At 43.7% G+C, this 16,856-nt stretch overlaps 1 protein-coding gene across 1 annotated transcript in view; it reads left to right on the plus strand.

Annotated features, from left to right (window-relative positions):
- Positions 1–1,290: 1,290 nt before the first annotated feature.
- The window catches only part of anos1 (anosmin 1), a gene marked incomplete at both ends in the record, with an annotated part of 43,693 nt that continues 28,127 nt past the window's right edge, over positions 1,291–16,856 (plus strand). The window contains 2 exons of the mRNA XM_083908644.1: positions 1,291–1,482; positions 6,783–6,830. Coding sequence (XP_083764770.1) covers positions 1,291–1,482; positions 6,783–6,830 — 240 coding nt within the window. The remainder of the gene's footprint in view (positions 1,483–6,782; positions 6,831–16,856) is intronic.

The raw sequence follows: 16,856 nt of genomic DNA on the forward strand, positions 1-16,856 counted from the left end.
AGCATAATTTTGGTCAGAAAAACTCCCTTTATTATCCATTCTATCTCCTTAATGCATGCATGTGCCCTTGTCAATGGTGTTTGCTGTGGCTGTCACTTGAGTGATGAGCTGTTCATGAGCGAGCAACACACCATCACTTTAGTGATGCCCTTTTAAAATAGGTTGTTTTCCTCCTGCTTGAGGACATTCATGCTGCTGTGACACATATACCCTCCATCCAACAGTCCTCATCCTCCAAATCATGGGTCACCAACCATTTTGAGACTGAGAGCTACCTGAATATGGAGGGCTACCATAATAACATTTTATACAATTTACCATTTAGGTGCCATAAGTAATGAATGAGAATGTGGCCAAAAACAGTTACTACATTCAAATTCAAAATACGGTCTTTTAGGTTTCGTTTTCTGACATAACTGGCAACCCGTGGTTGCTCGGCAGCTGAGACTCTACTGACTGCAATGATTGGTAGATGGCGGTAGGTGGCGCCACATGCCAAAACATGATTTCAAATCATAAACATGATTTGCAGTCTGCAAAAAAATTTTTTTAGTGCAAATATTTTGTCTGTACTGTTGTTGTTGGTGAGTTCAGTTTGTTATATGAACATTATTCCTGAGTCTCTGTGACATATTAGGAGGATTTTTATGGCCAGTTGCTTTAGATTTATTACATAATGCACCTTTAAATTATGAATATTATGCATTCAATTGCATAGTGCTTACTCCTAATGATTATCACAGTTTTTATAAACAATATCAATGATATTCTACTGAGTGGTCACAGGGATGCATGCAAGTGAAGCGCCTGCGGGCTACCAGGTGCTCGCAGGCACCATGTTGGGGACCTTTGCTTCAAATCATCACCAAGGAGGGACTTATTTCTTCTCAGCATCTCCCCACTGAAAGTGTTAAACTAACTTCATCATCATCATCATCATCATCATCATCACCACATCATTGTCATTCACTCCTCTCTCCTGACTGAAGTGAAAACCCAGTTTTGTTCCCCCCATAATTAAAAAGCAAACACACAAATTAATGATTGTGTCATTACTATGTTATGCAAACTGTCCAGGAAGCATCAGTGTCAGTGAAGCAGCATCAGTCTACCTGCTTTAACGCATCTCGTGGCTGTCAGTCACCGCCGCATCCTCCAATCACAGCGCACCGTGCGCACCCCTGACTCCTCCCCCGAGCGTATAATTGAAGTTTCTTTAGTTTCTCCGGCGGAGAGCTGCACTCAGTAGTGTCCGATCCGCGGAGGGATTAAATGCACAGCGGCGGGACGATGTTTTCTGGGCGGCTGAGCGCGTGTGTGACTCTGTGTTTGTGGATTACGGCGATGAGGAGCCCGGGAAGTGTGAGCGCGAGGAAGCAGGACGACTCTTTCTTCACCGGCAGCATTTACCGAGCAAGATGCGCCTCGAGATGCCTCAGTCTGCACATTACTCGCATCTCTGCCTTTTTCAAGCACTCTCAGGTACGAGAGCATGTGTGTGTTCACCAGCCCAAAACACAGAATAAAATGATTATTAATATTCTAATAATATTATAGGTGCGAAGTACCCTATTGTTATGATTGTTATGATTATTATGATTACAGTCGATGCTTATACCTATATCACATGCAATATAAGTCTAATCTCCGTCAATTGTCTGTCAGAAATGAAGCACCAGTTGCAGCTTTGAGCATCTTTATATTAAAGATCCGCCTGTAAACTTGTGTCACACTGTACAGTGTGACTGTGATAGTGTTTGCAGACTACAGTGACACCCTTTAATGTATATCTAATTAACACTGCAGTGTGTTTGAGGCTGATACTGAGACGAATATGGCTCTTATTGTGGATAGTTTTCCACTCATAACTGGCTTATTACTTGAAAAGAAGACATTTTTGTGATGGACTTAACTTCTAACTTCTTTTCATTTATTCTTAGAGGTATTCTCATTCTCTGTCATGAGAGAAATCACTGCCATCATAGTAGAAATTAGACACTCCTGTCCCCCCCCCACGAAGCATATTGTGTTGCAGTGCATTAAAAGCTCCTATAAATTAGGTGTAGTCCTCGGTGTGGTGACAGAAGTTGTTTTCCACCCTCCGCTGCACACACTGTTCTCTCTCAGGACTCCAGAGAAAAGGACCGGTCACTGATCCTTCTCCTCTTTGCTCCTTTTTTTTATTTCTTTCCCACCCATCTCTGACCGCCTTTGTACTCCACTTCATTTACATTTGCAAGGCTCCTCTCTCAAAAGGTGCATTAATGTATTAATCCCTTTAATTGTTTTGGGGGAAACGTTTGTGCGGCAAGGTGAATTTGTAATTGGGGTCTCGTGAAGCAACAGAGTGCATTTATTGTTTCCTTGTACCCCAATTAACTTTACTTTGAAAGGACTTATTGATCGCGGGCGGTGGTTCTCTCAGTGCTGCTCCTCCATGAAGCCTGTGGCGGTCCATTCTTACGATTTAATTTACATCGAGATAACTAAACAAATGAGCGTCCCGACTAAGTCACTGAGATGACAACTGGCGACGTCTCAAGTCCTCATAAACAACAGTTGATATAATTGACTTCAGAGCCTCATGATCAGCAAAGTTTGCGCTTGTGTGTCCAAGAATAGAAGTGTAATGGTTGATAATCTGCAAGGACAGTGTTATGCACTGTTCTCCTCAGTCCTTTCAGGTGAAAATGGGGGTTAGATATCTGATCTGGTCAGCTGCAAAAACATATGGCTCTCCTAACCCCCCTCTCCTCTCCCTCTACCCCCCTGGCCCTGCCAATAAATGCCAGCATCACACCTCATAGGCATGTAGAGGATGCACGCTGAGCTATGGACGCTGCTCCTCCCGCCGAGGTCACCTTCCTGCTAACTGCTGGCTCCCAGTTGTGCTAAATGCGATAAGCTCTCGTGTACTGTTGCTACAACACTGGAGCATGCTCAGTCAGCAACTACAGGTGGATCTGCTGCCTCTCGGCCAGATCGTGTTACAGCGAGGGAGGGGGGGGGGGGGGCAACAGGCAGCTCAGAGCTCCACTCCAATGACCCAGATGACAGACCTTTTAATTCAGGGGACATCCTTCGGGGGACATTTAATACCCGACAGGAGAAGCAAGACAAACAAGACCTTTTCCACTTGAATGGAATATAAATGCCTGTGCTGTTTGTCAAACCTGTGATTTTTGCCTACTGTTTTTGCGTAATACCTAGTCATTATATCACAGCTTATGTTGGTTATGGTACGAGAGGCAGGAACATATTTTGTACGCTCTGTTTTTCATTTGAACACTTTCTATTTGTCTGCATCAGAGGACAGTCTTGTTTTAATTGTCGCGATTATGAATCGGTGTGAAATGGAAACAGTCTTGGAGCCGGAGACTTGGTGGATACGCATGGGTAGACCTTTGGTTGTAAGATTTACGGCTTCTGCAGATTTATTGATGTAATAGTATTTCCAAATCCAGATTTATTGACATTTTACTCCACATTGGGGGAACTTGTCACCCTAAGTATAATAGACAAGAGGGGAACACCCAACCATAAATATTAGCTCCGGACACTCTATAATATTAAGAGCGAGTTGGGAACTCGGTGTAATTGTGTATTCAGAAAGCATCAGCCTTGTAGTGGATTATTTATGTGCGGACCTGTGAAGCCAAAAGCAAGGTGTGTCCGTGAGGTCTTGTTATTGCGTTCAGAGCAATAAAAATCTAACACTTTAAATCCAGTCATTCATTTCTAATGTGCTGCTCAGTTAAAAAAAAAAAAAATCTAAGCATCTTACTTGAGAGATTTGTGATTTAGGCGAGGGGAAGAAAAAACATTGGAAAGTAGTTTTTCCGTGTCCCCTTGTTTTCGCCCTTTGATATTAAATAACCTGCGGTGGAATGGAGCTTCAGCCAGTGCGTGTCTCATGTGTGGAGTTTTTCATCGGGTGAAGACAGTGAATGAATAGAAGTCTATGTAGCTTGGCCTTAACTCTCTGTAAATGCTCACCGTGACAGTCAGCACGGTAAATCTCGGCTCCCTGCGACACCTCGAGCTACCTCGAGCTACCTCGTTTGACGAACGGCCTTCATTCCTGCGTGGAGACAACTTTATACCTGAGTTGTTAGCGATTCCTCAAACACCCTTTTATGTTACGGTTGGATCTGAGCTTACCTCATTAGCTCATTTTCAGAGCCCCCCTGTCAAATTATTCATATAAACTGAATAATTGATGAGAACAATGACCACAGCCTTTAAATCCACTCAACCCGAAAAATCTTGAGGCCCCTTATTTCAGTGCTGCATATACATGCGCCCTTAAGGAGAAGTTATTTTGGTTGTTGCCTGAGGATCCACGAGCAGTTAAAGGACACAGAGTGACAACAGTCGGCCTTTTGAAGTCCAATCTCCAGTCAACTTGGCCAAAAGGGCTCACAGCTCCACTAGTTTTACATTTGACAATATATAGGCATGATTAGACCTGGAAAAACACTTCTCTAACGTAAACTGAGATCCAAAGGCGAGACTTCCACTTTGAAAAGGGCGGAATTCTATCCTCAGAGATAAAAGATAAAAGGGGTTTTGTCTACGCTCTTCTCAGTTGTCTAGACAATACAACACGCCCCTGGCCGCCACCTGCTCCGACTTTTCAGCCTGCGCCGACCGAAAAAGTACCTCTGTGATAAATCTCCCGTTTACATGACTCCACCGGTGTCACCAACAAAGCGACGAGTTAGCCGCACATTCACAGACGGCTGTCTGGCAGCAGCCTCCTTTTCGTCGACCCCGGTCGCACAGGAGGATATCTGGAAAGCATTCGCTCACCGGAGTCCTTGACAGTCCTCGGCACTGCATAATAGTTCGGACTGCAGAGGAATGTCATGGTGAGTCAGAGGGATGAAGTGCTGACCTATAATTATTCCCCCGTTGGTCCCTGACATGGTAGGGTCAGGCTTGGACAGCTGGGGCAACATCCCTGCTGAGCTTCTCTGCTACATGGATGCTGTCATGCTGCAAAATTAGCTCCTCTGTGGATCTGGCCCTGTCACCTTTTGATGGACGAGCGAAGAAAAAGGTGTCAAAAAAGTGGACCGGTGATTTAGGACGTGGTCTAGAGTTGTGACAATCTGTATAAATTATCCCGAGGTGTTGACTGCAGGTGTAAATGTCAAAGCTTTAATTTACAGGGGTTTCGCAAAAAGGGCTCGGAGAGTTTTGGCTTGGTTGTGCAGATCATAGGTTTAAAAAAAAAAAAAAAAACCTATATGGATTTTAAAACATGACATGCACAAAATGGTTTTTAGGAATAATTCATGTTTTAATCAGCCAGAGAGAGGAGAGGTGTTGAATTCCTGCTGACGTACACTAAACTCAACAAAGTTTGTGCTCATTTCCTCTTCATTTGTTAACAAAACACTATTTCTGTTCTCCGTAATGACTCGCATATTTTTCATCCTTATCTGCAGTTTTTACTTAAAGGGATTCTCTGAAGACATGACCGTACAATCATGAATCCCTTTGAAGCCATTTGACCATTATCCTTGACACTAAAAGCACAGCACATACTGGTACTGGATGTCAAATTAAACCCTTTAATGATAAGTTCTCTCATAAGGTCTCATGGGAATTTTTTTTTTCTGGATTACATTGTGGAAGAACGCTTTGAACTTGACATTGAACTTAAACAGACTTTTTTTTTTTGCCTGCAGACCCCAAAGGTTTGGCTGTGTCCCTCAGCTTCATTACTTTCGTACAGAAGCACTGAAGAAAATCTAAGTCACTGACTGGTTTGGATTCCTTTGATAAGATCCCACTGTTGTCACAGTTGTCAGCTGTGGTGGTGAACCCACCTCACCTAGTTGACCTTCATTGTACACAACATTTTAGCTTCTTTCAGCGCAAATGTTGTAGTTTTACAACCCTGAGCAACTGTGGCCAGAACCTACACTTAAATAACTACTCGTGTTGTGTTACACTGCGTCCTCTGGATTCTTTGATTGGAGGTTTATGAAGCTTGTAAATGGCCAAAAGTAAAAAAAAAAAAAGTTTAAAACCTTCACCTCAACATTACCTTTCCTGATTTACAGCACATTTAAACATTTTCCCTCTTTCATGTTGACGAGCTGCTCATTTATTCCAAAGCACTGGCCCTGCACTTGCCTTCTGGTTTGTTTGCAGAGAACGACAGCATAATGACGACATTATTCTTCATCCCGACGGAACTCAGGAAATGACCACTTGCACGGGCCATTTACTTGTCCTTCACTGGACATTTAAAATCCAAAGGCACTTATTAGGACCAAATGTGTGGCTCTTTCGGGTGAAGAGGGTGGCACCTCCACGGCAATTAGAGGAAATTGGCAGTATCTGCAGTCTACAGGCGAGCGCTGACATCAGTTCCCACCTCGGTGACCTCAGGGGGAAACGTCTGTAAGGAGATCAAACGGGTCCTCAGAAAAAGCTGAGGTCACCATTCTCTGCTGAAACTGACCAGAGGTTTGCCCTGGCTCCGGTGCTGTTGACCCCACTTTCCTGCTTAGGTTACAGACACTCACTCAGCACGCAAAGCTGACTCAAAGGCAGTCTTTGAAATGTGACTGCTGTTCGCATTATTGTTAATCACAATGGCCGTGACTCAACGAAAGTGGTATTAAGATGAATTGCAATGGGAGTGGAGTAAGGGAGAAAGCGACATGTTTGCCTCATGAACTAGACGTTATAAATATGTTTTCAACTATATTACTGGTGATTGATGATATATTTTTTTTCCCTCCCTCCTCTCCTCTCCTCTCCAGAATAACGGATCGTTGGTGTGGTGCCAGAATCACAAGCAGTGCTCCAAGGTAATGTGGTTTCACTTCTTTCATGAATGAGACACATGGCGCATACTTGCCTCATTATTACAGGATAATACAACATAAATTGTACGAGTCACGACAGGACTAGTTTTGTCGTGCCTGCAGGAATCACTTTAAGAGCTATTGACAGAGACTGTTCAGAGAAAACCTTTCTTTTCAGGCCGACATTTACAATTTGCCTCCGCTTTCATTCTTAATCATTTCCCATTGTCAATGCTTACAGCCCAGTAATATTAAAAACAAAGATGAAAAGAAATAAATCAAAGGCGTTTGAATTTGCAAAAAGCAAAGCATGGTTGTTTTTCATAGACTTGACATTTTGAATATCACTGGGACGCGCTGCCTCCCCGCAGCGCTTGTTTGTGATTCATGCTCATGTCCCACAGAAGGTTGTTACAAAGCCGGTGTTGACGGCTCTTCTGAAAAGATGGCGCTGACACATTCCGTCAGACTCTCCTGGAGCTGTTGACAAGGCCCTCAGAGATGTACCCTATAGACGGTGCAGTCAGAAAGGATTCTATGGAGCTGAAATAAGCGGGGATGATACGGCCAGGAGAGCCTGGCCCAAGGAGCACTCACTGAGCAACACTTCCTGTGGCTGTCAAAGGCTCTCACCTCCTCACAAACAGACCGTAAAAACCCGGATTCGATGCCATTAGCCGACGGCGAGACCTAAAACAAGACGTATACAACGCATTCACACGAGGACAGGTTTCCCCTTCACGGAGCTCTGTTTGAGTAAAACACAGGAAGCGCTTTATGTGCACGTGATGACAAATTAGACGTAATCTTTGTGTTTATTTTTTAAATTTTCTTAAAAGTCCACAGATGGTGCAATTATGGAGAGAGATATATGCTGAGGATTTTTGGCAAATCACAGTATTGCAATTGCCGTGTTGGTGATTGATTGGAAATTTTTTAAATTGCGTTGCTTACTTAACATCACAAAACAGGTGTTCATATTAATCACAATCAGTGTCCAGTATCAACTGACTTGCAAAATAACCCTTTGTGCCTGATTTCTAATTTCCCTTTTTTGACTTTCAAATTGTTTCCTTGGCTATTTGCATTTGCCTGGGATACAACAGAGCTATTGTGCTTTGTGCTTCCTACTAGCGTGTGCAAATGTAAAGCTTGTTTTCCTTACACTCCTTGGCCGAGATTCACAACATGGTGCTTTGGCACCTCTTATAAACTTCATCATCATCCTCGAACGAGCATGAATGCAATACGTGGGCAACTCCAGGTTGTCTGGGTGTCTCCTAAACAAAATGTGAGTTAAAAAGTTTGTGTTTTAAATCAACCGTGACCAGTGTGTATCTTACACTTTGGTGGAAAAGACTCGCAGGACGGCAAACCTCCTTTGTTTTCTCCATAATGCTGCGAAACTGCCTTTCCACTGTGATGGCCAACATCGGCTCCTGGCACTAGTCGGTCCCCTGTCATTCGGCAGAGTTTTATGTTTGAATAAGGCTTTCGCTGGCTGTGAGTCTAAGCACAGCATACTGTTTTCATAATCAACGAGCTAACATCGCCGAGACTCAAATGTCCAAAGATTCTTTAATGGACTTCTTATTCTCCCCGCTGTAACAAGCACGCTGGTTTGCGTTTCTTTAACCTCCGTAAATAAATGAGGCTGTATTTGATGTAGAGAATAATGACATGCTTGTATTACTGCTGTGGCAGTCTGCTATTCTGCTCGTGCATGCGGCTTTACAGGGGGCTCTCTGGGTTTAATGAATTTTATTGTACGCTTGGTTGTAGTTGGGCCACTTAAGATGCAGGCAGGCACACAGAGTGTGGAAGCTTAATTTAAATCCAAAAGTCAATATTTTGGTAGCAAACATCCCCACACTTCACATTCACATGAGCGGCTTGAGTACACACTTAGGTCCTGTGTTTAGTGTGTCAAAACACAGAGCCATTGTGGCCACTTTAACAATTGTTCCAAATGGGCCCATGCTCTACAGTGAATAGCTCCACGGCCATTGATTAGCCTCTCCACTTTATGAACAGCACACAGTCAAACAGAGAGATAAAGGCAGTGGCTCCCTGGGAGTGCGTCAGGGGCAGAAGGCCTGTCCACGCTGAGCTCTGGTAAAAGGCCAAATGAGAGTGAAGAAAAAACGTGTGGAAGGGCTGCCTCATAATTTAGACAGTCATGCTGTGACCCCCCGTCCATCTGTCTGCATTTTAGGAAATCAAAACACACCTCTTTTCCATTGGCGACGACAAAGTCACGGCGGTTATTTCGTATGCAGTTGTCCCGAGTCGGCCCCCGCTCTCAGTGTCCCCCATTGTCATGATAATTAACCCGCTTGCCCTCTCTCTCTCTCTCTCTCTCTCTCTCTCTCTCTCTCTCTCTCTCTCTCTCTCTCTCTCTCTCTCTCCGGAGTAGAGCGAGGTGGCATTTGGAGAGCTGGGAGTCATTATTATGCCATAACACTGGACCTGCAGACAAACTCCATTCAGCATGGAGAGGCCAGGAGAACAGACAGCATGCATTTCCACAAACTATTATCATTTTGTGTCCCTGCTGTTAAGAAGTTTGCATGTGTGGAAGTTTTATAAACTCCAGGGTGTCTTTTTTTCGCTGGTGTAAAAAAACAAAACGATTTTGTGCATATATACATGCTGGAGTGTGCAGCTATCTTTTCCACAGTCAGAGAATGTTTGGTATTAGCAGGGTATTCTTTCCCCACGGGGGTGATTCAAGCTCCAAATCAAATACTAGGATTGACTGAAGGCAGCTAAATGCCAGCCTGAGCACAAAGCAGTGCACTTCATTATTTAAACTTCTCTCAGGCAAGGAGGGGGGAAAAAAGAGAGAGAGAAAGGACTCAAGTCTGAGATGTTGGCCTGTTGAGAGTGGTTGGAAAGTGTCCATCACTTGAAGTTTCCGAGGAAGAATTTGTACTATTTTTCTTGTAAACACGCAGCGTATCGTGGATAATTTTCAAAAACGAGTATACTTTTCATCCAGCGGGACTGAACTCTGAAAGAATCACAGTGATCTCTCAATGAAGAGAAATAACACAACACCAGCTGCTAGTATAACATCTTTTGAGAACGGTCTGTTGACTTTATATTTTCTATGAACAGGGCAGCACCAATGTTCCCGCAATTTATTTGTTATGGGTTCGGCAGAACGTAACGCAACACCGCGCGCTTGTCTTTCATAGATGTCTCACGTGTCCCAGGTGGCTCTTTTGAGCGCCGCTTCGCGACCAATCACACCCTGAGCTGCGCATACCAGCGCAAGAATAAGTGTTTGCACTTTTGGATTATACGTGCCTTGGTCTTCACATGTTGGACGCTTTTCGGAGCGCGCTTTGCCTGAATAACAATCACTGGAATGCTAGTATGTCTCATTCAAAAGTGTCTTTCAAAGCCCACTGTCAAACGCCCGCCCCCCGCTTCAACCCCCCACGTTTTCTCACACCGAAATAAAATGGTCAGATTTTCCCCCTCGGTTGTTCATTTAGCTCTGAGCTCAGCTGAAACCTTTCAAATAACACAGAACGCCCATTCTTCGGTCTCAATTAAAAACGCAAAAATAAGGAGGACACATCACTTTCACATCACTTTCGCTTGAAGCTTTGTTTACAAGGCTTTTGTGCGCTCATCTTTTCTTTGGCAGTAGGTAGTGTATTTCGAAAGCGGACTGAAAAGACGTGATAAAGTGGGTGCTGGTTGGTATTTTACGGCCGGGGGGGGGGGGGGGGGCATGACTGGGATTGTTAGATGCTTAGAAAGACTTCAAAGCACCTTTTGGTCATGTTGAGGCCAGACGTCCGTCTCACCTCCCTGTGTTGGCCACATTACCAGCACCAACACCTCAAAGCAGACTGGACTAGAAATCAATCTGTCAAGCAGGAAGCGTCTGGATTGTCAGTCTCAGAAGCGCCGTGCAAAACTAAAAATAACAGCCCCAGCCTGCACGATTGTTGATTTTTACTTATGTGTGAGAGAGAAATCTGGGGTGGTGGAGATCATGTGGAGATGTCTCTCTGTTGCTTTTAGTAGCTGCTTTTTCCCTTTTATTTGATCTAGTTTGACGCAGTGTGAGTGTTAGTGTGAGTGTGGGTGGCGGAGGAGTGTAAGGCAGGGCTGGTCAGTCCCAGCAGGAAGGACCTGATCTGGACACGGTTGTTAAGTTTCATTGGCAAAAGAGGGGGGGCGTGGGGGGGTGGGGGGTCGCTTCATTGGCTGTTATCTGTAGAGCTCATTATTCACATGGTGGGTGGCAGAGAATGAAAACCCCCCACTGCAAAAAATAAAAAGAAGGACTTGGCCACAGGAGAGCAGGCGAAGACGTGCAGTTCAGACTTCTTCAGCAGTGAAAGCTCAAATCAACTGCTGCTTTCTCAACTGCCATCCAAGTCTGAGCGCTCCAGGAAATTGTCCATGAAGAAAATATGCTCACTATCCTACATCCAACCTGTGCTTTTATTGATCAGCAGGGCCTTTTTTTAATGGCAGCCATTCATTTCTTTTTTTTTTTACTTACTCTCTAAGATAATCAACCTTTCACAGATGCCTGATTTACATGTTCCCCGTGTCAGATGGGATTTAATTTTCTTGAAAGATTAATGAAAGCAAAGCTGCTGCGAAATCCTCTTTCGCCAATAAAGACCAGTCACATTGAGACAATCTGCCGTCGTCCAAGTATTTATTCGCAATCCGAGGACGGATTGGCTGAGTATTACAGATAACGACGCGCACGTCTCGTCGACCGGGGCCTTCTTTTCCTTCCCGAGCTCCAAAGCCGAGACTGGACTTTATCCTGCGGCTTTATTTGTCATCTGTGTTAATATGTCGTTACTGAACTAATCACGCCAAGAAGATTAGGACGTAAGAATCTAAAAGCTGATGTGCTCGGTCGATGTGATGCTCCAGCTCCACTCAAAACAGATAAATCCCATAGATTCCCGTAGACGATGGGAAAGCAGACTGTGTGTCAAACCTCAGTGACTGACCGTGCTCTTAGCCTTTGACTTGAGTGCTGACTGTTCCAGAAGTGTAATTTATACTTAACCTCTCCGGAACGTTTTGTTTATTCCCCCCCGCAGCAGTGCAAATCTACGACTCAATTACCAGCCAACTTGTCCAGGTTTGCCCCCCTGTTTATAAAGCCTTTGTTTGAAATACACATAAAAGAGTAATCAAACATCGCCTCGAGCGATCGATCAAAGGTATTTCTCAATCTGAACGTGATGCTGAAAGGAACCAGTGGTGTAAGAAGCTCTTAGTGGAGGCTGAAGAGGGCAGGTAGGATTAGTACATTTTCAAGTGTCTCTGAGACTCAAATAAACGAGTGGCGATACGGGTGGAATGTGACTGCAGCTTTGGGATAAGGACAGCTCTTCCCCTTCTGTGGCATGTCATGTTTTCCATGTTGCTGGCCTACATTGAGACAGAATCTCCAGGTCTCTTTTCATTTGAGATGAAGAGCAATTGGGACAGCGTCAGTGGTCACAGTGAGACGGAGCCAACCCGGGCTGACTTCCTTTATCTTGTTTACTGTCTGCTCAGTGTGCAGTGACTGGCGCAGCCATGACAGACATGCACTTTTCATCCTGTGGATGGAAAAAGTGACTTCATTATTGATGCTGTAAATCAGATTTATGGACAGTTAGAATAAACACAATTGGCACAGGGGAAGTATTTTATTATGTGATCGGCTCTTCAGCGCTGCTCCGGTGCCTCTGTCACCATAACATTATTCAGTGTGATGGTGTGGGAGTAAACACAGTAAATCATGTGTGTTGGAGCGCAGATCAGATTATTTCTGAAGGAACATCACAGAGGGTTTGGCTTTCCCAGGCCACGTCACAGCTAAAGGCCCCGCTGGCCTCTTTATCGCCAATCTGACCCCACATGATGGAAACTTCCTGTTGAGTCTAATTGTCATGAAATGTAAACTGTACCCAGCGGTAGGTGATAACTGGAGCTCGAGTTGCATTCACTGTAATTTTGTCACTGCAGAGGATTCCCACTGGTAAATAAACCAACATTTTTATCCTGGGTTAAAACTTGGGACAAATGGAAATTGTGTCAAATGACTCTGCAGTGTGATTTTATTGGCTTCTGCTCCAATCGGGATCAGTGGGTACATATTCGACTTAGTTGAACATACCAATGTCTTCTTTGTCTTGTATTATACCCGATGTCTGTCACATGCTTTGGTCAAAATACCCTAAGCACCACATCAGTTCAATCACCCTGTCAAAACAGCCCTGTTCAGAAAGCTCGGTTTTGAGTGCCTGTCTCTTTAAATGCAAATGAGACACAGGAAACTACATCAGCGTCACTGAGGCTCCGGCAGCTAATAGCAGTTAGCATTTGGAAAAGTGATCATTTGCCGACTCTAGCCAGCACATTGCCGCCATATATAAAATGTATCCACTGGACACGTAAATCCTCTGAGGCTGGAAGTTTGTGTAGAACTCTGTGCTGCACTGTGCAGCCAAGAATAGAACACTTTGCGGACTTCCCCTCTTCCAGATACTATTGCCCTCGCCTGCACTCTCGCGTTTTTTAGGGACAAAGCGGAGCTCCGCGAGACAACAATTCCAGGAATGTCTCATTGTAACGTAGCAAAGAGCGCAGAAGTCAACATCGCGTAGTGTTTTATCTCCAGTACTTAGACTGAGGAGGACCACAAAAACATGACTGAGTCATCTTTTCTCACACTTTACCGACTCATAGGACCTCCAGAGTCCCAAATCTAAGTATTAAAATGATTAAAAAGTTGATTTTGTATAAAATGCCTCCTTTAAATTTTGCAGGCGATGTGCCATGTCCGGCACGACCTCTATGACGGCCACTGTTTAAGATATTTCCCTGCTCCAACACACCTGGGCTCGTCAGTAAGCTCTGCTGAAGCCTGATAGCGACCCATTTATTTGAATCAGGTGAGTTGGAGCAGGGAAACACCTAAATCAGTGGCTCTCCAGGACCACCATATTCATTTAGAGACAAACTGAAGTAAAAGATGCTAAACAGAAACCACCATAATATTATCACAAAGAGCTAATTTAATTTCTGGCACGTCTGTGACGCCACAATTCACGCACGAGTGACGCAGGGGTGAAAAAAAACAAAAAAAAAACACTGGCCAGGCGACGGTGTTAATTGCCTTCACCAAGGTTTAAATGTCCCGTGTATTACTTTCTAATTTTACAGCGTAAGGGGCTTTAGATGAGGAATGACCTTTAGGAGATGGAGCTCTCAGCAGAGAAGTGGGGCATCAGTCAGTAAGTTATCATGCACAGTTAAGTCACAGTTTAATTGGACTCTGAAGCACGGATGGGCAATTGATGTGTATGCCTCCACTGCACTAGATGGCGATATGCCCTCCTTCCAGCTCATTAGTATTAGGTGTTTCATGGTTAATGGATGGATAATATTATGGTGGTTACTATCTTTTACTTCAGTTTGTCTCTAAATGAATAGTATAGATCAGGGTTTCTCACTCCTGGTCCTGGGGTCCTGCATGTTTTAGGTGTTTCCCTGCTCCAACACACCTGATTCAAATAAATGGGCTTCAGCAGAGCTTACTGACAAGATGACCATTTGAGTCAGGTGTGGTAGAGCAGGAAAAACCATTTTTTCCCCCCCTCTCCCTGTTATCTTCGTTTTTCCAGCTTCTTCTCTGGGTGGGGTTGGCACCTGTGGAGCATGTGCAGAACGACTGTTCATATGCAGGAGTAATTATTATCCATCCACCATTATGTTTAAAAAAAAAACATGTTGTGTGAATTCAGTCAGATGTATGTATTTTCAAAAGTCTACTTTTGGTCACACGAACAAAAGAATAACTTTTTTTAATTCTAACATCATGTAAACATACTGATTGTGTGGATGTGTGTGTGTGTGTGTGTGTGTGGGGTGGGGTTGGGCGTCTGGGTGAAACCTCAGAGTCATTAAGTATTAAAGGAACTGCTATTGCATTCCACAGCAGACAAAGAACAACTCGAGCTGAGCTGTGTGGGCTCTTTTTTTTTTTTTTTTTGTTGCTCATAAATAAGGCAGGCACCTCTGATTGTGGAGTAAATGTATAATTCATGCACTGCCCTTCTGCTCCTCCTCTTTTTCTTCTCACTTTCTGCCAAGCTATTCCTTTTCAGCTCTTTGTTGTCTGCACCCTCAACTGCATTTAAATTAATAATTAAAGAAATGCTCGAAGAACGCCTGTGACACCACCTGCTCGGTTACTCACTGTCTCTGAGCTCGGTTTTGAGAAACAAAGTAAGACCCTTTAACCGTGTACATTTCAGTTTCACCCAGAAATAGCTGGAATACCGCAATGTTTTAGGTGGCTGTAATATCAAGGAGTTATGACAGAGCTCATGGTCCTCTCAGCGCAGTACAACTCTTGGAATTTTGCACTGTACTTTTGTAAGGGATATTCAATACATCTGTAACTGTCTTAGTCTGAAGGAAGGAACAGTTTGCATTATTTGTGTTGCTTAAATTACTTCTAATACAAATAGTGCGAGTTGCTGATACTCCTGCCTCCACATTCTTTGGGGTTGTAATATGTTGCACCACGAGGTGTTGCAGAATATTTCAAGCAGACAGCTCGAGACAAGTGTGACACAACGGATAAACAGTTACAGGGATGACGGGGATCCCTTGACTCGCTGTATGGTTTGGAAGGGAGATGGAGGAGAGAAGATGCACACTTTTTACGGCACACACATGCAGTCGATCATCTGGAATTCAAACAGGTGTCAATGTGCATGCAAGACTTCAGCACTGGAAACAAATGCAGTGTAACAGTTGTCTTTCCTAAGCTTTGAATAGAGCAACACACTCATGTGTGTTTGCTCTGAGTTAGTGCAACACCCAAAACAGCTTCTTCTGCTTAAGTTTATCTTGAAACACAAACCACATTTTTGTTTCACTCGGGGTGGGTCAACATATCGATACGGTGGTTTTTATTGGTATTTGTTGCTAGCTTCACTCGCCGGGCGTCTTCATGTCTCGTCATGGTGGCACCGAATGAGGGAAACTATGGCTAAAGTTACCTGGCTGAAGAAGAGGGAGTTTATAGCGGGATAATGACAGAGAGATGCTCCATCCACGTTCAATACATAGACTTTATCTGCACTTTGTTCTCTATGTTGTGAATACATAGAGAAATCCTGCACTTTTAACTTTTCACGGATGATTTGTTTTCTTCACTTAGACAGATATCTAGTGATTTATCGCTGTATGATTTTCTTGGCAATATATTGATTATCACAGAATTGTTGCATCGTGGTATAGTCGCGTGTACACTCTTAGAAATAAGGGTTCCAAAAGGGTCCTTCTACAAGGGCTGAGGTTCTACCTCGAACCATTTGCTTCTGAAAAACCCTTTCCTGAAGAAAAGGTTTTTCAAGGGTTCTTGGTAACACTAATGGTTCCAGTAAGAACCATTTTGATCCAGAGAACCCTCTAAAACCCCTTTCCTGAATAAAGGGTTTAAAAAGGTTTCTTGTTGGAACCCTCCAAAAGGGTTCCAGGTGGAACCTTTATAAAAAGGTTCTCCTATGAGGACAAGCTGAAGAACCTTATATGGTTCTACTTAGCGCTTTTATTTCTAGGTGTACACTCTTAGAAATAAGGGTTCCAAAAGGGTTCTTCTACAAGGGCTGAGGTTCTACCTGGAACCATTTGTCTGTTTTTCAAGGGTTCTTGGTAACGCTAATAGTTCCAGTAAGAACCATTTTGATCCAGAGAACCCCTTAAAACCCCTTTCCTGAATAAAGGGTTTTAAAAGGGTTTCAGGTGGAACCTTTATATAAGGTTCTACTTGGAGCTTCCTCCTATGAGGACAAGCCGAAGAACCTTATCTGGTTCTACTTAGCACTTTTATTTCTAAGAGTGTATTGAATATCGTATCATGAGGTATACCCTGTGATTCCCACCCCTATGCTGTCCGACAGATTTACTGATATTAACCTCAAATAATGTCTATTTTGATGGTGTCCACTCATAACAGGCAACTCTGTCTAATCT

Source organism: Microchirus variegatus (assembly GCF_963457635.1).
Source record: "Microchirus variegatus genome assembly, chromosome: 22".
Lineage (NCBI taxonomy): Eukaryota > Metazoa > Chordata > Actinopteri > Pleuronectiformes > Soleidae > Microchirus > Microchirus variegatus.